Below are 23,323 nucleotides of genomic sequence, written 5' to 3'. Positions count from 1 at the left end.
AGGACAGAAAATGAATCGCAACCGTGGTCACGGTCGTGGCCGTCGTGGAGGAGGTGGTGGTTATGGAGGCGGCTATAGTGGTCATGGCCATGGTGGAGACGTTGATGGTGCAAGCGGATATGGTGGTCATGGCCGCGGTGGTGGCGGTCGACCACCTGGTCTAAGTGGCCGCGAAATCGGCATGTATTATCGCAATTTAAGCATGCGGAAAAAAGATGAGGAACAACGTACCGGGGCCATACGTCTTAATCCCTCTGTGGACATACCACCAGGTGTTCTAAGTCAAGTTCATAAATGTTTGGAAGCATTTGAACAACAAAATCAAGATGAACAAGTTTGTCATCAATTCCAGGAACATTTTCACAATTTACTTCATGTTAGCTTTGAAGAATTCTTGGAAAAGGCTAAGGCAAATTTTGATTTAAAACCCGAATCTAATGTGGAACATAGTCAGCGCCTTAAATTGGAATTGGAAAGTAAAAATGACAATGAAGAATATCTAAAGAAATTAAAAATGCGCCAAAAACTTCCGGCCATGCAACAGTCGGAAAATATTTTAAAATCGATACGAGAAAATCAAGTAGTTTTGGTGGTAGGCAGTACGGGTTGTGGTAAAACAACACAAATACCTCAGCTGATATTGGACGAACTTATTGCGGCAAACAAAGGTAACACATGTCGCATTGTATGCACCCAACCGAGAAGGATATCAGCGATATCGGTGGCCGAACGTGTGGCATATGAACGTCATGAATCGTTGGGAAGTTCGGTGGGCTATCAAATACGTTTGGAAAGGTATGTAGTTGTTTTTTACTGATTAACTGAAAACGGTGTTTCATGGAATTGTTAATAAGAAATGATGTGTGGTATCGAGAAAGTCACCCATACTATAAAATAAAATTAGTAAAATTATATAGTAATTTTTGAAATTCGTTCGATGCAGTTCCTCCTTATAAGAGAGCATTTTTCTTTTTCTCCCAAAGATGTTAACCTTTTTTCTATACAATTTGACCTTTATGTATTTTACCGTCCTTTTTATTTACCTATACCGTCCTTAATTTAATGTTATTTATTCCCCTTTTCAGTCGCATGCCTCGTGAAAATGGTTCCATTTTATACTGCACCACCGGTATTTTATTGCAGAAGATGCAAACAGATCCATTGATGAGTGATTTGACCACAATTATATTAGATGAAATTCACGAACGCAGTGTTGAAACAGATCTACTTATGGGTCTTTTAAAAATTGTAATATTTAATTAAATCCCATATTACTCACCTCTCATTTTTTAAACTCCCCACTTGTTACCTTTTCAGATTTTACCATATCGTCCAGATCTGAAAGTGATTTTAATGAGTGCCACCGTATCGGAGCAAACCTTTTGTGAATATTTTAATAATTGTCATACGTTGTATATACATGGTACCCTATATCCCGTAGATGTTCTATATTTAGAAGATATATTACAAGAAACAGGTTATACAAATTTTCAAAATGACTGCTTGGCATCGGGCAAACCCCAGAAGGGTCACAATCCCAGACGAAAACATGAAAAACAAGTATCGGAAAAGAATTTTCAATACACCCATATGATTGATTCGTATGTCTCGACAATGAAGGATAAATACGATAGACAAGTTATTGACACATTACGGCGTTATTCAGATTCTGAAGGATGTGCTAATTTAAATTTTCTAGAATATTTAATATTTTATATATGTGAAAATAAGCCGCCAGGGGCTATATTAGTTTTCCTACCAGGTTATGAACGTATTTCGAAATTAAATGATCAACTGCAGAGGCCATCGAATCCAAGGCATCAACGCTTGGCTGAGACGATACAAATATATCCCTTGCATTCGATGATGCCAACGGTCAATCAAAGAAATGTTTTTGAACCCCCAGCACCGGGTATACGTAAGGTAATTTTATCCACAATATTGGCTGAAACATCCGTGACCATTGAAGATGTGGTCTATGTTATAAATACAGGACGTACCAAAGTGAATGATTATGATATCGAACAAAATATCCAAACACTGCAAGAAGATTGGGTTAGTTTGGCAAATTCGAAACAACGTAAGGGTCGTGCTGGTCGTGTTCAACCGGGTGTGTGTTATAATTTATATACTAGGTAATGCGGAACCATCGATTATTATTTGATTTTAATAAATTTCGGATTTTCTGTTTCTATTACAGAGTAAGGGAGAAATCAATGACTGAGATTCCATTGCCGGAGATTTTGCGAACCAAACTGGAATCGATAATATTGCATTTGAAGTTACTGCACATTAAGGAACCGTACGATTTTCTAAAGACATTGATAAATGTTCCCGACATTCGGGCAATTAACCATGGCTTAAGACTTTTGAAATGGTAAACGTTCTAAAACTTCTTTAAGTTTCCAGTAACATATTTTTTTTTATAATATTATAGTATAGATGCCCTAGACAATGAATCGAATTTAACACCCTTGGGTTTACATTTAGCCCGTTTACCTATTGATCCACAAATGGGTAAAATGATTTTAATGGCTGCCTTATTTCGTTGTTTGGATCCCATTACATCTGCCGCTGCTGGAATATCTTTCAAAAGTCCCTTTTATACACCATTGGGTTTGGAGAAAAAGGTGGATAATATAAAACGGGAATTGGCTGAAAATTCCAAAAGTGATCACCTATTGATTCACAATGTCATCAAAGGCTATCGTATTGCCTCACAGCAAGGACGAGATTCGAATTATTGCTATAATAACTTTTTAAGTAAATCGACCGTGACACAAATTGAAAATATGAAGAAACAATTTGCTGAACTTTTAAGAAATTCAAGGTAAGGTGAATTACATTAAATTACCAATATTGGGCATTTTCTTGAAATAAAGTGTAGTAAAATGGGGGGAGTTGTAATGGAAACCTTTGAACTTCTAATCTAAACTGTTATTCTTCCAAATAGCTTTTTAGAATCGGCCGACTGTTGTGCCCGAATTTCCAATACTAATTCGGAAAATATTCCCTTGCTTCGAGCAATTATTGCATCAGGTCTATATCCAAATTTGGCATTTTTAAGGTAAGGGGAATATTTAAAATAGTTATTGTAATAGTAATTATCTTTCCTCGCCGGCATAGAAAGGTGAAACGTGTTGGTCGCCATGTCCATGCCATACACAGTATGTCAACACCCGTGGATCGTAAAGTCAATTTTCATCCGTCATCGGTAAACAGTGGTGAAGGATCTTTTGATGCGAAGTAAGCCGAATTTTTTCTCTATTTTAAATACATTTCTAAAGTTCTTTCTTTTATAGTTACTTTGTTTATTTCCAAAAACAACGGACGTCAAAAGTATATCTGTTAGATGCCACAATGGTGTTTCCCATGGCTTTGCTGATATTTGGTGATGGTGTTAAACAGGGTGAATTGTCACCACGTGAACCTTATATAAGTGTGGCAGATATTTATTTGTGAGTAAAGATTTTTCTATATCAGATTTTGATTTTTCTCATGATTGTTTTATAGTTTCAAATGCGATCGCGAATCTTCACATGTGATATTAAAGTTGCGACAACTCCTTGGTGTTTTGTTAAGGAAAAAGGCTATGCATCCCTCGCCCATAGAACCGAATAGCAGTGACGAACAGTTGATAAAGTAAGTAAAAAAAGTCCACGTTATTTCTGCATGTTCTTGTAATTACTGGATACTTTGTACAGATCTGTGTCTTTGAAGGGACGTCTATGTATAGAAATCATTTAAGTTTGCCCTTTTTATAGATCTCTGGAGGATTTATTTTTATAGATCTTTTGTAGGTATTTAATTAATAGATGTTCTTTGGAAAGAAACCCAGTGGGAGACTTGTATAAAGGGCTCCTGCAGAATTATTTTGCATATATAAAATGTAGTGTTTATTATTATTTTTCAGATATATTGTTAATCAATAACAATTTTACATACATATTTGTTTTTTCCTTGTTAAATATTTTGACGTATAAAAATGCGCTTCGCTTTTGTTTCTTTTTCTTTTTGCAGAGCCATACACTTGCTACTTTCTTTGGATGATATGGGTGAATATGTAGATCAATATCCAACAGATGAAGAGGACGATTATGATAACGAAGATTACTAAAAGAAGCCAATGCTTCCTACTGTGAAAAAATGTAATCCACATGGACTACAGAAATACTGGATAACATTGACCATTTTTTTTTTAAACAAATCCAATTCAATTTTTGTTTTGTGTTCTTTTTCTCTAATCATCTTCGAGTAAGGCAAAAGCATTACGAGATGTAGAGGCCTGACCAGCAAGATAGGCATTTTCAGCAGCTTCATCATCTTCATCGGCATTTGTTTCATCATTGGATGAACTATTTTCATCGGTTTCGTATGCACCTGTAGTGAAATGAAATGTTTTTAAATTAAATAAAAATAATTAAGAGCAATTGTAAGAATATGGACTTACTTTCCGAATTAACCGAAGATGTATCATCATTATCTTGTATATCTTCTTCTTTTTCATTTTCAGTTTCGGGTAGATTTTGATATTTCTTAACCTCTTCCACATCGGGATGTTGAAGCCACATTTCTTTTTGTTCATTGAATTTGGGTGGATAGAATTGTAAGATCAATTGTAATTGACCTGCAACACAGGACCTTAAAAGGTGATTAGCTGCACGATAACGATCCGGTCTTGCCGATTTGGCTACTATGAAACCACGTTTAAATGCCCATGCATCAGAAATGGCCACCGGTGACCATTCATCATAATCTTCGGGTAAATGTATTTTTAATATTTTCGGTAAATCCAAATGTTCAGCCATTAACTGGATGGAACGATAGGGAACTTGCAGCTGGGATATGGGAAAACTACCCAGCAAGACTTGTAAATATTTCGATGTCGAGGAGGGGAATACCAAACCTGGACAATCACAAAGACGTACCAAATTCGTGAGGAATATTGTTTGGAAATGTTTTGTATGACCGGGGGTACGGCTAACACTGACCACTTTGCGACCTTTGAGGGCATTAATCAGGGAAGATTTCCCAACATTAGGAAAACCAATGCAGCCTAATGTCAATATACCTTTATAGTATTTTTCACGTTTTTCACCATCACTCTCATGGGGCATTGTACTTTCGGCTTCGTCTGAAGTCTTTTCTACTATCGTGTCGTTTTCGGTTTCCAGAAATGCATTATCTGTTTCCATATCTTCCAGAATTTTTTGTTCCCAACCGGTAAGGTCTACCTCAGATTGAACAATTTTTTGGCATTCCTTAAAGATGTTGTAGACACCTTCAATGCCACGTTTATAATTTAAACGGCGGCTTTGTTGGGTTCCTTAAAAGAAAATGGCCTAGATAATTGGAAATATTGTTAATATTGGATAGAATCGTTTACCTTTCTTTGATTGCTGAGGATTTGAGGCAAATATAACAACTGGCAAACCGGGATATGTCTCCTTGAAATAGGAACGCCATGCCACCACAACTTCAGGGGCCACAAGATCAACTTTGTTTAAAACCAAAATGGCATGTTTACCAATCTTATTTACAATGTAATCATACAAGGATGGTGGAAACATTAAGGTCTGCAAATGTAAACTTTAATAAATAAATCCGGTTTGAAAAAAATTCTCAATGCTTTTTACTTACCGAATAACGAACATCGACAATAATCAGTAATATATCTGATAGTTCCAATACCCGCCACAATTGGCGCCATGTTTCCAAATTCAATTCAAACAAGGACAATTCCTTGTTCTCTTCCTTTTGCCTTTTCTGCAAATGCTCAACATATTCCTAAAAATCCGAAATTAATTAATTTCCAAACAATCATTGTCTCCATTTTCATTTTTACCCACCCTAAAATATTTATTTTCATTGCGATCCAATGTGGCCTTATCCATATCATAATTCCATTCGGGTCTTATTGGAAAATCATAACCATCATAAAAACTAGCATCGATTTCCCGCTGCTTTGGTGTGGCCGGAGCATAGGGTTTCAGTCCCTCCAACTTCAAACGTTCCATTTCTTTTTTCGATTCCTGGTAGAAACACAAATTGTAACGATTGGCGTTGCGATTACCCCCACCACCGGATCCTTGGGAACGCATCATTAATTTGCGTACGGTTAATTCATTGTCCTCCGTAGTTTCACCATCATCGCTGCGTGTACGCAAATATTTTTGCGAGCCTATAAATTACAACAACAAGAATATCTACTTAGAATGAATTGATTCTAGGCGGCATTCCAATGACCACTTACCTTTCAATTGCCGCTTTTGTAGCAATTGATCCTTCTTCTTTTTGCCACTGTAGGGAACTTTTCGGCGAGCTTGAGGCATTTTTCAATAGGATATGTTTTCTTAACAATTATTATAACTAAAAAAGGGAAAATTCTATTGTATTTTTTTCTTGAAAAAGAAGAAAATTCTTCTGGAAGAAACCAATATTACCTCCTTCTTATTTACCGAAAGAATTTGGAATGAAGAAATCGGCAAAGCTGTTGTCTATGACGAATGAAGGGGAGATAAATCACCGTCAATGTGCCGTGTTACGAATGAAAGAGCAAGGCAGAAGAAGCAAAACAAATGTTTTCGCAACAAATCAGCTGATATGTTGTGTGTTATCAATGCATTGTGAATAGCATAATGGAGGTTCAATACACTGATTTTAAAAAGTATTAGTACGGAAATTTTCTCTGCCAGTTTATAGAAGATTTTCAAGCTGGCAGTTGTTCCAATGTAAATTCCATATGCCATCGTACAATATGATAACCATCTACATAAAATAACCGGGGTACCCCACGTCAAGCGGAATTCTGATCGGAGTTTTCTTCAATATAAAATATTTAAGTCTGTAGCTGGAATTTAGGGGTTGAGACTATATATAATATTGTAGTCCTTGTCACTATGTGCTATATCAAATAATCTAATTATTATAATAACCAGTGAGCGGAGCAGTATAGTCGGACGGGGCCGACCATACGATACCCTACACAACTTCCATGAAAATCTAACTTTCTGTGGCTCTATATTCTGAGATTGGGCAATATTTCGCGATATTTGCACACTCTTGACTGGCTAGTAGTCAGCAAATGTTACTAATTATTAACACAGCCCCTCTAATTACTTGTCCAGATTCCCTTCACCGTAGGTTGTGTTGTGATGTTCGACTTTCGACTCAACAAGTACAAATAATTATGTTTTCGGTCCACTTCATCCGAAAAATTATTATCTGATCATCACCTAACACTTTAGGCGATGCCCTTGACCATAACTGGAACCTCATGGAACATTTCAAAGCGATCAGCGCTATATTTCCGCCCTCCAGTGTGGTAATAGGTTACTAAATAATATATGAATACCTAAGCACCTGTAAATATTTAAGTGTAACTCCCGCATCCGAGTACCTACGACAATATAATTGATATCAATTTAAAGGTCAACCACTCCTCTTGGATATACTATCAACATTTTGGGTCTATGTCCTTCAGGAGTAAATATATACGGTATAGAATACAAATTTTGTCATTTTTCACACAAAAGTCAGGGTCCATTTGACCCCCTAAATATTGACCGATCTCTATCAAAACAGGCATGCTTATTCTTTGGTCCGATCCCCTTCTCCATGCAAAAATTCGCGGTGTTTGGGCCATAATTGCGGCCTCTGGAGCGACCAGAAAAACCGACAAAAATAAAGTTTTTGGTCCATTTCATCCCCTAAATATTAACCGATCTTTTCCAAAAACAATAGGGGTCTTCATTGGCCAGAATCCATCCTACATGCAAAATTTCGTGAAGATTGATCTATAACTGTGGTCTGTATCGTGTTTACAAATTATAATGAACAGACGGACGGACGGACATACATGTCTTGATCGACTCAGCTAGTCGAGATATGACGATCGGTATACTTAAAGGTGGGTCTAGGACCAATATTTCGCGGCGTTACAAACTTTTGGGGCTGCACAAAGCTATAATACCCTGACAACATAGTTGTGTAGGGTATAAAAATGCTTTTGAAGTATGAGGGGTATGAATCCCTCCAACTGGATAGACGTTAAGATATTATGAAGCTAATGTATTGTTATACAGCTTAATCTAGAATCTTGAAATTTGGGGTGAGGGTGTCAGATAAGGCTGGGTTTTTGGAAATTCGTACGAAAACAGCATGAAAAGTAATAAAAAGTAGTTCCATTTGTATTTGTCGGACAGGTAGAGCTTGAACTCTTCAATTTTAAATGAGGGTGATTGATGGAGTGTAGGATAGGTGTACCAAGGGGTTTTTTAATTCGAACTTTAAGTATCCCAAAAGTAACATGAGAACATATAGAGCTAACAAGTTGAAATTTGGAATGCTAATCAGGGTTGAGAAGTAGGGTCGATATAAGGAGGTGGGTTTGGAAGTGTGTACTAATATAAACGAATAGTACTAAAATGTTCTAAATTTGGTACAATTTAAATTTGGAGAAATGGATGCAGCTGGAATTAGGTTGGGGATATTTACGTAGTTTTCGCCAATTTTATGTGTAAGAAAAGTACCAAATCGTACTATGATTGGTATAATTTCGAATAGGGTCAGCCGATGGAGCGGGAATCCAGAATTTTGGAGTTAGGATCGCTGTTTGGTTGTATGAAGTTTTAGAAATTCGTAGTAATGTTGTTGGTAAAATTTGTATTTTGGGCGAACCGATAGAGCTGGAATCTTGAAATTTGGATTTAAAATTACTATTGGAGTGTAGGATTGGGAATCGAAAGGTAATAAATGGTACCAAAATTAGTATAGAGCTAGATTTCTGTTGGGATCAGAATTGATGTGATGTATAGTGTTGAGATATGGATGTAGTTGTGGAAATAGGTACTATAAGAGAACAATGGAACTAAATGGTACTAAAATTACAAATATAAATTTACAAGAATAAAGACGTCAAAATATGGTTAAAAAAAAAAATAACCATATTTTGACGTCTTTACCATGGCATAATTATACAAGATAGTCTCATGCAGTCATATGTTTCCAATTTTTCATAAAATTGCATTTGACAGCATTCAGCTCAAAATTTAAATGAACATATCATCCTGCTTCTAAAACTTACAAATATAAGTTGAAACAAGCAGCCAATCTTGAGAGCAATATTCAGCTGTATATTTTGTTTAATTTATTGAAAATATGCCAATCGAAATACATAAATTTTATGGATTTTTATACCCTACACAACTATGTTGTCAGGGTATTATAGCTTTGTGCAGACCCAAAAGTTTGTAACGCCGCAAAATATTGGTCCTAGACCCACCTTTAAGTATACCGATCGTCATATCTCGACTAGCTGAGTCGATCTAGACATGTGTGTCCGTCAGTCCGTCTGTCCATTATAATTTGTAAACACGATACAGGCCACAGTTATGGTCCAATCTTCACGACATTTTGCATGTAGGATGGGTTCTGACCAATGAAGACCCCTATTGTTTTTGGGAAAGATCGGTTAATATTTAGGGGATGAAATGGACCAAATACTAAATTTTTGTCGGTTTTTCTGGTCGCTACAGAGGCCGCAATAATGGCCCGAACATCGTGAAATTGTACATGGAGAAGGGGATCGGGCCAAAGAATAAACATGCCTGTTTTCATAAAGATCGGTCAATATTTAGCGGGTCAAATTGACCCTGACTTTTGTGTGAAAAATGACAAAATTTATATTCTATAGCGTATATATTTACCCCTGAAGGACATAGACCCGAGAAGTTTATATTATATCCAAGAGGAGTGGTTGACCTTTAAATTAATACCAATTATATTGTTGTACGTGCTCGGATGTGGGAGTTACACCTAAATATTTACAGGTATCTCTGTATTCGTATATTATGTAGTAACCCATTATCACTCTAGGGAGCGAAACTATAGTGCTGATCGCTTTGAAATGTTCCATGAGGTTGCAGTTATGGTCAAGGACAACGCCTATAATTTTCGGTGATGATCAGATAATAATTTTGGAATGAAGTGGACGAAAACTTAATTTTTTGTGTTATGTTCGAGACCACAAATGAAAGCCGAACATCACAACACAACCCACTGTGAAGGGAATCTGGACAATAGCTGTACTGAATACTCGTAATATTCGGAAAATATGTCAGTGTGAGGAAGAGGTGCTGTTTACCTCTAATCGGGCAAGAGGGTGCAAATATCACGAAATATTGCCCAGGCTCGGAATAAACATCCGCAGAAAATTTGAGTTCCGTGGTAGTTGTGTAGGGTATCGTATGGTCGGCCCCGTCCGACTATACTGCTCCGCTCACTGGTTTTTATTATATTTGAAATTGATATATGAGGCCCGTACCTAAATTCAGTGCGTTGCGTACTTAAATACCCACCTTCTCACCATTATAGGGTTTGTTGAATGTCCGTATTACCCAAATATGCAAGGACCTTAGTTTCTTGTGAGTCAATTGAAAACGAATAAATCAAGGTTTATTCATAAGCTCTGCTCCCCGTAGGCTCCGCAGAGCTGAATGCTAGCGGACGCGTCCACAGGTTGCGGATAGTGGGAAGCCCAACACCTTTCGTTGGGTAACTGTGAAACAGTCATCAGACAATCAGCGGTTTCAGGGGGAGAGTCTCGGAGGAAAGGACCGAGTGCCTACGATCCCTGAGCCGACGAGGCGAGAATGGCGCCCCTTTTTATATCCATCTCAAAGGTCTGGGACACTACCTTCTTAAAGTGTCTCCCCTAACGCTGGGGTGTCATGCGACCTCGTGCCTATCAGCGTTCCATGGTTTGCAGTCAGGGTCAGTGTTGATACCTGGGCGCCTCAACAAGTTTTTTCAGGCTTAGTTGCCAAGTCCTTACCATGGAAAGAGGCTATGCCATGGTCGACCTCAAACCCTCACTCACAGCACTTCTATGGAGCCCCCCACCTAAAAAGCAAAAACAATTTATGCGATTTTTCGACTGATGCTACAAGGTAATATATCAATGAACCCCCTAAGTGTTGACGACCCAAGCCATCCCCCTGGACCTCTCTTTAGACACCTGTCCCAGTCTCGACGACGTTAATGCAAGCCTGGAGAAGCAGTCGGATCTTCTCCTCAATCTTCTAGAGGAAACCGGCTCCTTCCGCCTTAGTCAGGAGAGCAACCCTAATCAGCTCTGGGATGACTCGCCTTTGTCGGACGAGGATGACATCATGGAAACTACGGTGATTAGAACTACGGTGATAAACACAGTAGCAACCATGGTGTCTCCTCTTAAGCAAGGAGGGTCCTCCCAGTTGCTGACTTGGGAAGTAAACCCTGGCGAGGTTGAGGATCTGGACTCGGCTCCTTCCGCCTTAGTCAGGAGAGCATCCCTAATCAGCTCTGGGATGACTCGCCTTTGTCGGACGAGGATGACCTCATGGAAACTACGGTGATAAACACAGTAGCAACCATCGTGTCTCCTCTGAAGCAAGGAGGGTCCTCCCAGTTGCTGACTAGGGAAGTAAACTCTGGCGAGGTTGATGATCTGAACTCGATCTCCACGGCCTGCAGTGATGTCGCGAGACTACTCAGGCAGTTGGCTGTTGAAACAGATGCTGGCACTGATGAGAATCCCAACGTTAAGATGGATGACTCATCAGTACCAGTATCTGCTAGACAAGCCGATGCCAAGGAAATCGCTGTTAAGAAAATGATTCGGAGAGCAGTTAACTACTGTAAACGATACATTGGAAGGGACAGCGACTCCATCACGGGAAAGGAGTTCCTGTTAATCAAGAGGAACCTCAAACTCATTACGAAGTTCTCTAGGAACTATCCTCTGGCCTATTCTGTAACTTTTTAAAAACATTCGACATTGTTTATTTTACAACATTTTCATTTGTTCTACTTGAGTCTGCATATCAAAAACTACCTGAGTCTCTGTAGTTTGGTTCTCCTGGTAATCTATATGTTTTACTATTAAAAGAGAAAAATGTAAACCGAAAATCTAGACACACAATGGGATTGTGAACAAATTTAAAGAGACTGGAGCGGTTACAAATATTGTAAGGCCTCCTGAGCACCACCGCTTCGTTCATTCCGCTGAAAATTTCGCTATTGTAATTGAAAGTGTTGCCGATTCCCCTTTCTCCGGAATTAGGATTGTCTTATGACACATTATGGCGTATTTTGCATTTAGATGTACGCCTACATCGATAGAAAGTCCGGCTCACGCAAAAACAGAATAATATTACAAGACTTTGCTACATGCCACACAGCTCTAGCGAATATGGCTTTATTGCAAGAGACATTTCATGGCCGCGTAATATTTCGTCGTTGTAATATCAACTGACTTTAGACTTTTTATAGGCCTACGCGAAATACCTAATTATACAGATAAACTTATAATTCTTGAGCACTTCTAAACAAACTTTCATGTTATGGCTGAGAAAGAAAGAATCAATGCCTACCAAAATTCGCGTGGAGGACATTTAAATGATGTAGTGCTTCACACATAATGTCAATGTTCAAACATTATATTTTGTATGTGTTTTATTTTCGTTTATTTTTGAAACTACGAAATGGACAACCTAGTACAACAGCCTTGGTTTGAGATGAAACTTTTTAAATACATAATTTAAATACACACTTACCAATTGAATTACCAATTGAATTAAAATACAATTTTTGTAATATTTTTGAAATGTTTTATTTCATAAATTTTTACATGTTATGTTTAATTTGTTTTTCTTTTTTTGTTTTTTTTTCTTTCGTCATTCACTAAATATTTTATTTAAATTTTATATATTTTCTTGACTGGTATTCATTTCTTTTTCCAAATAATCTTTTACATTTTACCATTTGTTGCATTATTAGATATATTGGGTTTTCTGTGTGTTCGTTTGTATAGAGTTTTTGGTTGTTTTTTTCGTTCGTTCTCAAAAAATTTATTATTTTATTTAACTATGTAGAAATTGTTGTGGTTGTTTGTCTATTATTTTATTTTTTGTGGTTTTTAAGTGTTTTACAAATTAGATTATTTGTTATATCTTGTAAAAAACATTAAAAAAACAGAAGAACAATATCAAAAATCTAAACAAAATCGATTGCATTAGGGTGGGAAAAAGTAGAAAAGCGGGATAGGCGGGAAAGGCAAATGTGATCCATGTCACCTGCATTGAACATCTTTTTTATAGTTTTCGATTTTAATAATAAAAACTTAAATATTTTCGTCTGAAAAAAATGTTGCTGATAATAAATTAATTTAACAAATTATGTAAAACTGTGTGTACAAGGATATCAAAATTCTATTTTTCGATATGTCCTTTGAAAAAAGATTACCACGATTCGGCCAAATCTGAAATTTTTGCAGCACGTCGAAGTTTATGCAAACGATATTTTTTTTTGAAATCCAATTATTTTAGAGAAACTCATAATGTTGGGCGCCATTTGTTGACAGTATTTTAGCAGAACGACGAAATTTATGCAAACTTATGAGAACTATTTGTGCAATGTATTTTTTTTAGAGAGCCTCCTAATGTTGGGCGCCATTAGTTAATAGCAGACCCGTAGATAGAAAGAATATGGACAACATTGTATAATCGAATTGGGGAAAGTTATTGTATTTTTCCAACGTTTTGTAGAGATGCCCTTTGTTGGGCGCCAGATCTGTGGAGAGGTAGATAATTGAAATTGGAGTTTAATGGATTATCTTTTTGAAAACAATTCCATATGCGGTGGACCAATCTAAACGTTTTTTAGAGATGCCCTTTGTTGGGCGCCAGATCTGCGGATAGGTAGATAATTGAAATTGGAGTTTAATGGATTATCTTTTCGAAAACAATTCCATTCTTCTAATCTACGCCCAACATCGCCATCGTCATTTGTTGATTGCAGATCCGTAGATTAGAAGAATTTGGACTATATTGCAGTATTTTGTTGGGCGCCATAGGTTAATAGCAGATCTGTGGATAGGTAAATAATTGGAATTGGACTTTTATTTGAAATTTTTGCAGCACGTCGAAGTTTATGCAAACGATATGAAAACTGTTTTTGAAATGCAATTCTTTTAGAGAGCCTTATGATGTTGGGCGGCATTTGTTGATAGTAGTTTTACAGAATGTCGGAATTTATGCAAACGGTATGAGAACTATTTTTATAATGTATTTCGTCTAGAGAGCCTTCTTATGTTGGGCGCCATTAGTTGATTGCAGATCCGTAGATTAGAAGAATTTGGACAATATTGCAGAATTTTGTTGGGCGCCATAGTTTAATACCATATCTGTGGATAGGTAGATAGTTGGAATTGGAGTTTTATCTGACATTTTTGCAGCACGTCTAAGTTTATGCAAACGATATGAGAACTATTTTCGCAATGCAATTATTTTAGAGAGACTCATGATGTTGGGCGCCATTTGTTGATAGTATTTTTGCAGAAAGTCGAAATTTATGCAAACTATTTGTGCAATGTATTTTTTGGAGAACCTTCTAATGTTGGGCGCCATTAGTTAATAGCAGACCCGCAGATAGAAAGAATATGGACAACATTGTATAATCGAATTGGTAAAAGTTACTGTATTTTTCCAACGTTTTTTAGAGATGCCCTTTGTTGGGCGCCAGATCTGTGGATAGGTAGATAATTGAAATTGGAGTTTAATGGATTATCTTTTTGAAAACAATTCCATATGCGGTGAACCAATCTAAAGGCGACAATATAGTTATTGAATAAAAAAAAATTGAAAAAATTTTGAATAAATTTTCCTCACAAGAACTTCGATGTGAAAAATATTTTTTGCGAAGAATTTATTTTTGATAGCCTCCTAGTGTTGGTCGCCATTAGAGATTGCAGATCTGGGAACAAAGAATTTTATTTTTGCAATTTATTTTTTTAGAGGCGATCTATGTTGGGCGCCACCTGTTGATAGCAAATAGGCAGATTGTGGATTATCGATTATGTGAGAACTATTTCTGCAATGGATTTTTTATAGTGCGTTGATTGGCTGGATATGAACAAAGATTGTTGAAAATATTGTAGAAATTGCAATGATTTTATTTTCTAGAGATATCCTATGTTGGGCGCCATCGAATGATGGCAGATCTATAGAAAGCCAAATTCTGGGTTATCTTTTAGAATCGTGAGTTTTTACCATGTCTTCTTGAATAGAATGATTTTTGTGTAAACATTTTGTACACACAGTGTTGTCTTGTAAAATTAAGGAGCTAACGTTTTGTTTTTCTTCATAAAAAAGGGGTTTTTTCATAAAAGGAAAGAAAAAAGTTGCCTTGTGTTGTATTTTGTGTGTGGAAGTATCAGTAAATACATATGTATATATAAGTAAGTGTGTCTGTTGGTTGGTTGTATTCTTTATTTATTTAGTTTTTTATATTAAATTATCTAAAATTTATTACTAAAAAAATCTGCTCCAAATGTTTTTTTTCGGGGTGGAATTACCACCTATGGGGGTTTTGTTCTGTTGTTCTTCAATTTGTTGCTTCTTTACAAATTACAAAAAAATTGCCATAAAAATGCAATACATTTTTGGATTGAATTTTATTTTGTTTTTTTTTCTATATTTTTTTAAATTTGTTATTTGGTTTTTCATTATTAACTATTTCTTAATATTTTTTGTTTATCAGTTTTTTTATTTTACGATTTTACATGTTCAGATATTAAATATCTTAATGATAAGTTTTATTTTTTTTATGTAATTATGTTTAATGGTTTATTTTCATGAGAATTACTTAATTTTATTTTATTATGGAATCTACATAAATATTTATTTTGTCATTATTGATTAGAGTACATAAATATGTATATACTATATATAAATTACATATTAATTACATTACATTATTTAAAATACAATACACAATTATATACGTATTTGTTATTTTTTATTTATTATTAATATATTATTTCTTTACAGGGTATTGCAAAATTACTTATACAATGTTTAGATGTTGCAATCACCCTATGTTTTGGGATTAGCCTAGGGGAAGTTTTTATGTACTTAAATATTTAAATTAAAACTACATATTATTAACAGATTTTTTGGAAATTGAAATATTATTTTCATTCCTATTTTTTTGTTTTTCTGTTTTTTATAAATTAACTTTAGAAGTTCGTGTTTTTGTGTGGTAGTTGTGTATAAAGACAGTGTGAGTTTTCTCTTTTTAAAAAAGTTATGAAATATAGTTTTTGTTTTTTTTTTAACTAAAAACTTAACAATTTCTTAAAAACTATGTTTTCGTTTTTTGTTTGTTCTTATAAAATAATTTATCTATTTATTTTTATTATATAAAATTCTTAGCTATTTTTAGGGGGAATTTAAAGTTATTTATTTTGTAATCTAAATTTGTCTATTCGTCGTTTAGTTAAATTTATATTTACTAGCTGTGTGTGTTTTTTTTATAATAAGGTTTCATTATGAAGGTACAGAGATACAGATAGAGTGTGTTGTTGGTTTTTGTTGTTGTTATTTTTATTAGTAATTAGCTATTTTTATATGAAGGTGCCAATTGTTGTAATGAAATTATTGGAGGTGATTTGGTGTGGTTCGGAGTTTTTTGATAAACCTTTTGAGAAGAAAACTTTTTAAGATTATGTTTAAATTTAATAGTCGATGTGAAGTCAAGTCGTAAATATTGATGAGGACTTGTCCTATTAAAATGACTATTGGAGATGAAGGCGATGAATGTTGGACACATCAGGAGGTATTCCAACATTTTAATTTGACATATGGAGAATTTGCCTAAGGCAAGTAAAATACGAATAGTGGAAAATGCAACAAAATCCGCTGGGTAACTGCAAATCCAAAAAGTAGTCGCTGATAATCAGTGGGTTTTCGGAGGGTCTCGGAGGAAATGACAAAATGACCCAAGATCGTGAAGCTGGGAAAATGGAGCTAGGCATATCTACTCAAACCAGAGCCTTACAGGGATTTTCTAGACGAAGAAAGAACCGAAGTACCATCTGCTGTTGGAGAGAAAGGCAATGGCGTATCTAGATCGTCCACAAGGAGAGCTTGTAAAAAGGCCACTGGAAAGGCGCCCAACGAAACGATAAAAAGGCCACTGCCAATAATCCATGAACTGTTTCACGGTCCCATACAATGAACAAAGCGAAGTTGAATATACTCGTGATAACAGCGCCTGAAAACCTCTTTCGCAACATGAGACTGTTAATAGGATGCTAAATATTAGTTTTAATGGTAGTAAATTTGGCTATGAAGCTGGGCAGAGGATATAAACTGTGGGTGATCAGTCTTAAACTGTCTCGGGTTCGACTATGAACCTGACCGAAGGTTTCGGTAGGAAGGGTGTCAGGGACATAGGCCACAGATCAAGCCTGGCGGTTGGTTTTGGTCCTTCGGTGAACATCGTGCTGGAGGTTGTTTATACCCAAATTGCGAGTAGACCTTAGGCTCGGTGTGAAGTTGCATTAAAAAAGAATGCCTAACCCATAAAATAGCATGATTTTTAGATGGGCTCTGCTCATCATCCAATGAGGTGATCACGCCCAAATACGTTTAATCGATTGGTACCTGTATTTTTGGTGAGGGGGCGTTGGTTAACGCTTTGTATTAACTGGTGTTTACAGCACCGGGGGGTAAGACTGCAAAATTGGTATCCATGTGCTCCACCAAAAGACCAAAACACTCATTTGTACCACACCAAACTGCTTCGAATGATTCGTTTACGAGGACTACCGCAAGGAGTACACAAGATCACGATGCAAGAGTCACAGAAGTCGGAAAGGAAACAGGACAATGCTGCTTCCTAACCTTGCGGTTCGGGACAACAAACGAGTGGCAATCCTAAAACGAGCTGATCCACTGGGTTAATAGCTGAAGGACGAAGATTATTGTCAAAACCTTCGTTTGATCAGTTGACCTTATACAAAGAAGTAATGACAGGTGAGCTGGTCAAACAAATTTCAAATTGCTGAAATAAGGAGTCTGCGGAATTTTTAATATATTATATGGATTCACATCGGAATATATTATATTCATGACTTCGTTATCGATTCCACCACCTCAATGGGACTGGACAAAACACATACTGATTTTACATAGCCTATTATGTGACAGATGTTGGCCGAGTAAGACTTGCGTGGTTTCGAATCGTAGACCACTCTTCACGATAGCCTTTGAAAGCAATGGATGGTCTTCATGGACGACGTTTGGCGTCGTAAAGTTTGTCACGGTATGGCGATGTTATAAGCGCCAAATGTCATGCAAATGAATCTATTCCACTGCAAGACTGTACCTAAACACTTCCTTATCCTCTCTTTCTCAAAAATTGACATCTCTCTAATCTAGAATCCACGCTGTCCAAATAATGTGGTAAGTAATATACGGGTTTCACTGCTACCAACGGAGAGAAGGTAAGAACATATGTAATAGCCAAAACAAGCTAAATTAAATACTTCTCTCAAATTCCAGCCATAGTGAGGTGAGGCTCGGCAGAGCACAATGGAGAAATGCATTCATTTCTTGCCGTATGAGGCGTCCGACCCAACCGGATAGGAGGATAGTTACTTTTTGGATGAGATGACATTGGTGAGATATTCATAAGCTGTAACATCATTGCGCACCACTTTCACTGGGGGAGCAGCGATACTAATATCAGATGTGAGTCCATTTTAAACTCAGGAAGTTTAACTGGAAAAAGTTAAATTTTAAACCGCAACCTCACTCGTTGGAAAGGATACCTCAACTGGTTAACAAGAAAAAAATCTGTTTTCTCGATTTTCTTTTATAAATAAGAAAATTATTGCCGGTTTTTGTATATGGGAACAGACACCAAGTGGATGTAATCCTATTTAGGGGTTTTGGGGTCTAATTAGAATTCAGTAACAGATTAGGACAAATCTTTGCACATCGTAATATTCTTTTAAAATTTCGTTTATGTTTGAAGATGAAGAACTTCGGTTTACACGTTTCAGAAAATTAAATAAAGAATGAATTTCGAGATTCCTTACTTTTTTAAAGTTATTTTGTTATTGTGCACATTATTCGAACATATTCATAATCAATAGATTAACTAAACGTTTATATCGCAAAGCATCTAAATTGAAATATGTTCTCTTTAAAATCCGAAAAATAACAAAAGTTAATGATGCCTTATATTTTTCACTAATGTCAGAATCTTCAATTTGTTGGCAATTGTTGTGAAATTAAAAAAATATATATTTTCTTGATCGCTACAAATTCAAAAGGATATCAACCACTTGCAGATTACCTCTCAAAGCATTTCAACCTTTCCAAAAATCACCTCAATAACTGGAGTAGAAAATTTAATATAAATTTTAGAAAAAAAATAGAATAACCATTAGAAGTATCTTTTTGCAGGAGTACTTGGTACTGGAAAACGTTTGTTTTTTTCATCATAGTGTATTTTACAACATCTAATTATTAGTATTGTTTTATTTTATAAATTTATAATAATATTTTCTATATATTAACCTAATATTAAAGAGTTTTTTATTCTAATTTATTCTAATACTATTTTGTTTATATTATCTATATCCAGAAGATTTCTTTCTTCGTTCTGTTTGCTTTGTCTTACATACGAATTTTAGTACAACTTTACGCTATTTCGTCATTTCAAATCGAATATCGGATGACTTTTTTCATTGGAAAATAAAATAGTTACATTTTTTTAAATAAAAAAAATGCATATTTTACATAGTAATTTGGAAATAATACAATGTTGGGTTTCAGTTAAAAGGAAAGAGTTTACATTAGGAAATTAAATGGGGACATATTAAATACAGCAACAACAAATGAACCCACAGAACGAATAGAAGGTAATAAAATATTGATCTGCAAATATAAATTTTGCGTGGGGATGAAGACGAAATGGTTGGGGAAAAGTTATATTTAGATAAACTGGCCAATGCTCTGATCTAATCGAAGGAAAATTTAAAAAGTCACGATAGGCTTCGACACTCTCAGATTCCGTAACTTTAATTTGAAGAGGTCAATAAGAGTCATTTGCTATGTTTCCCTTGACCGAATAGTTGAGGTGATACCAAACTTCACCACGAATAAATCAATTTAGAATATACTCTTACAATTTTACTATCAGAAATATATATTTAAGGACTTGATCATTGTCATAGGTTTAGGAGTTTTTTGAAATCTTTGAAAATATTATTTTCCGACTATTTTCGATGGGTTAAGTGCTCAGTTATATGTTGGGCGCCAGTTGTACGTTATAGAATGAGATCAATCAATTCAAAGGAGTTTTGGTCTAGATCTGGGACCAAGAACAATACAATTCTCCTTCTTAGTATTCGAATGCACAAAAATTTAAATCATTGTAGGACAGGATCAATGCAGCACTAATTTGAGGAAGAAAAAAATCTAGGCCGTCTATAGCAGTAAAAAACTTTCTGTAATATGAAGGTTTCTGAGCGAAATCTCAGAAATACCAGTTGCCGATGTAGGAACTTTTGCCCTGACCACTCGTAGCATGGTGGATGCGGTAGAGTAAGTTTTAATCTATATGTTGGGCGCCAGTTGTACCTTATAGAGTGAAAGTAATAAATTCAAAGGAGTTTTGATCTAGATCTGAGACCAAGAACAATACATTTATCCTTCTTAGTAGTCGAATGCACAAAAATGTAAATCTTTGTAGGACAGGATCAATGAGGAAGAAAAAATTCTAAATATACATATGTGAGGCGGTCCTCCGAAGTAAAAAAAAAACTTTCCCGGACCACTCGAAGCATGGTGGATGCGGTGGAACCATCGTCCTATTGAACTTCTTAAATCAGAGGAATACCTGAAATCGGCGGTGCAGAAATCTATATGTATAATATTCCGAGGAATGGATGGATCAAAAAATGGCACACTTTTTATTTTGTGACATTCACTCCTGTTGCGAAATTGCATCTATGAATTAAATTTAACCGTGTCAAGGTTCGGACATTTCACATCATACCAGAACAATCCTTTCTCAGAGCAGATTTTTCTTGTAGTGACGGACTTTAGTTTTAGTTTTATTGTTTGTCAAACTATTCTCTAGGATGATTTATACAAATTTGCATGTGTTCAAACCAATTTCCGATTGAGACTACCAAAACAAGATTTTTGAACGCTTCAGTGCACGGAGATAAAACCCGTTGACCACGATTTTGTTCTTGATGTGGTGGAATAAAAATAAGTCATTTATACCCAATGACCCAATCAGGGTTTTACGGTGGATTATACATCAATTTTTTTGTCCGGTCAAAAAGGCGCTGGTTTGAGCCGATATGTTAGAGACTGCTACTTTCGAACTCCTTCGAAAACTTCAGGCAAAGAAATTGTGATGTATCAGTTGCCACAAAAGCAGTTCTGACGAAGTAACTGGCGACCATTAGTTTCGAAGTGTTTCTTCCACAAACCATTTTCTTTGAATTGAGCTCATCTTCGATGGCACACACGGACATTTTGTCAACTGTGAAAACCTTCAAAATGTCTTTTGAAGAACCATCATTGTGTATTTCTTTAATTTATTAGCACTATTCGATGCGACCTTTTTTATCGATTCGACGAAAACATTTTCTACCTAAAATATCTCTCCCTCATTTCATAAATTACCCCAGATGCCAAAGCTCAACATCAGTTTATCTGTCTGGCTCTTGAATGTCAAAAAATAAAAGATATATCCTCTGGTCAGTTCATGCAGAGACGACAAAGTGTATCTGCGTTTAATATTATATGCTTCCCAGGACAGAGAAGTTGGTCTGTGGTTGCATGTTGGAAAATATAATAGATTATCAGAATATTGGAAATATAGTTTAGGGGAAATGTTCAAAGGCCGTTTTAGATCCCGGGGATCATGGTTCGGAAAATCTATTTATAGTGTGGTGAGACAAGCAGAACGTCCTTTTCTTTAATAAGTAAATCAATTTAAATGCTTCTAAATTTAAGTTTGGGGGTGGTAGTGTGCCAGACTATAAACTGAGGGGAACGGGTCCTAGTCCCAGTCGAGGAGGAAAAATTATTTTAAAGTGGTTTTCGAATATTTCCAAAAAGGAGGCATGTGAGACCCCTCCTCATATTTTAAAAACAATGAGAATAACAGAACATAGTAATAACATGTTCTGCAACATTAAATAAGCAAGGAACAAAACCAAAGCCTTGTTACATGCCGACGATAGATGGTAGCCTTATCACCTATGTATGGCAGGTTTCAACGGGTTAATCATCTACATAGTTGGAATAAAATCAATGAAATTATTAAGATTACCGGAGGACAACATAGGAATCTCAGAATATTGCGCCACCTAGAGGAATATTAATAAATAAGCAAGGGCCCAAATCACTGCATAAAATTCAAGTACACTTTGCTACTAGCCGACGATAGATGGTAGCCTTATCTCCTATGTACGACAGGCTACAGCGAATCAATCATCTAATTAGCTGGAATAAAATCAATGAAATTATTAAGAATTCCAGAGAACAACATAGGAATGTCAGGAAATAGCGTCAGCTAGAGGAAAATTGCAACACTAAATTAAGTGGGCCACACACCTCAAACATGTGCGTTCGATCGGTGTGAAGCTCCTAGCCCACACACGTCAAACGGATCCACTAAACTTCATTTCATATTTATTTTTGAAGCGTGAAGATGGACCGCGATAGTGATGACGAAAAAAAACCAAATATTTTTATTTAATATAAATGTATTAAATACTTTTATTTTATTCCGGGAAAAAAACATTTTTATTTGCCACACAGTAGAATATGTGTAAAAACATCAAAAAATTTTCCAAATACATATGTATTGCATTTGTCCGCTGATCCGCACTCCACGAAATTTCTCAACAAATGAGAAAATACCCACACACCAGGCCACAGACGTCAAACATGTGCGCGTCGCACAACGAAAAATTAAAAATTTTTAATTTCTTTCGATCGGTGTGCGCACCGGCAAATCGGTGTGAACACAGTACCACAAACGTCAAACATTGCTTCGGTTCACACCGATCGAACGCACATGTTTGACGTGAGTGGGTCACTTTAGCAAGGAGCCTAACCAATACATACAATTCAATGAGGCCTTGTTACTAGTCGACGATAGATGGTAACGACATAACCTACGTAGGACAGGCCACAAATGACTAATCTTCTATTTAGCTGGAATAAACTCAATGCAAATTTTTACGAAATTTACACAAGGGTTAAATTGTGATGCTTTTTGGAAGACCTATGCTCCCAAGAGGAATGACAGGAGAACAAAAAAAAAAAGTGAATTGAATTTCTCTTTACCCCAACATTGTATTATTTCCGACATATATTTTTCTATATTATATTATTTTATATATTTATACGTATATTATTTATATTTATTTAAATTATCTCTTAATAATAATTAACTAAATTAC

General features: G+C 35.8%; 2 protein-coding genes across 2 annotated transcripts; one reads left to right on the top strand and one right to left on the bottom strand.

The window, feature by feature from the left end:
• The first annotated feature begins 10 nt into the window (after positions 1-10).
• Positions 11-3,462, top strand: LOC133323154 (ATP-dependent DNA/RNA helicase DHX36-like). The gene is made up of 8 exons (XM_061532110.1): positions 11-795; positions 1,086-1,248; positions 1,318-2,135; positions 2,201-2,377; positions 2,438-2,830; positions 2,954-3,067; positions 3,127-3,246; positions 3,303-3,462. Exons 1-8 carry the CDS (start codon positions 11-13, stop codon positions 3,460-3,462), a joined length of 2,730 nt encoding a protein of 909 aa, XP_061388094.1.
• Positions 3,463-4,231: 769 nt separating this feature from the next.
• On the bottom strand, positions 4,232-6,332 carry LOC133323153 (guanine nucleotide-binding protein-like 1). The gene is made up of 6 exons (XM_061532109.1): positions 6,254-6,332; positions 5,850-6,181; positions 5,641-5,787; positions 5,387-5,576; positions 4,451-5,326; positions 4,232-4,380 (listed from the first exon to the last, which is right to left on the bottom strand). The coding sequence occupies exons 1-6, from the start codon at positions 6,330-6,332 to the stop codon at positions 4,241-4,243; spliced, it is 1,764 nt and encodes a 587-aa protein (XP_061388093.1). The 3' UTR covers positions 4,232-4,240.
• Between the last annotated feature and the right edge of the window lie 16,991 nt (positions 6,333-23,323).

The sequence above is a fragment of the Musca vetustissima genome, unplaced genomic scaffold (assembly GCF_032173495.1).
Source record: "Musca vetustissima isolate MV318-11 ecotype Yass unplaced genomic scaffold, APGP_CSIRO_Mvet_v1 utg82623, whole genome shotgun sequence".
Classification (NCBI taxonomy): Eukaryota; Metazoa; Arthropoda; class Insecta; order Diptera; family Muscidae; genus Musca; species Musca vetustissima.
This window is presented reverse-complemented; position numbering and strand designations above follow the sequence as displayed.

Excerpts from the sequence above, each read along its gene's own strand:
- LOC133323153 (XM_061532109.1), bottom strand. The coding sequence starts at position 6,332 with ATGCCTCAAGCTCGCCGAAAAGTTCCCTACAGTGGCAAAAAGAAGAAG. Across the intron at positions 6,182-6,253 it reads ACAAAAGCGGCAATTGAAAG|GCTCGCAAAAATATTTGCGT; the intron begins GTAAGTGGTCAT and ends TGTAATTTATAG. Across the intron at positions 5,577-5,640 it reads TTGTCGATGTTCGTTATTCG|ACCTTAATGTTTCCACCATC; the intron begins GTAAGTAAAAAG and ends TTACATTTGCAG.
- LOC133323154 (XM_061532110.1), top strand. The coding sequence starts at position 11 with ATGAATCGCAACCGTGGTCACGGTCGTGGCCGTCGTGGAGGAGGTGGT. Across the intron at positions 2,831-2,953 it reads GAACTTTTAAGAAATTCAAG|CTTTTTAGAATCGGCCGACT; the intron begins GTAAGGTGAATT and ends TCTTCCAAATAG. Across the intron at positions 3,068-3,126 it reads CCAAATTTGGCATTTTTAAG|AAAGGTGAAACGTGTTGGTC; the intron begins GTAAGGGGAATA and ends TCGCCGGCATAG.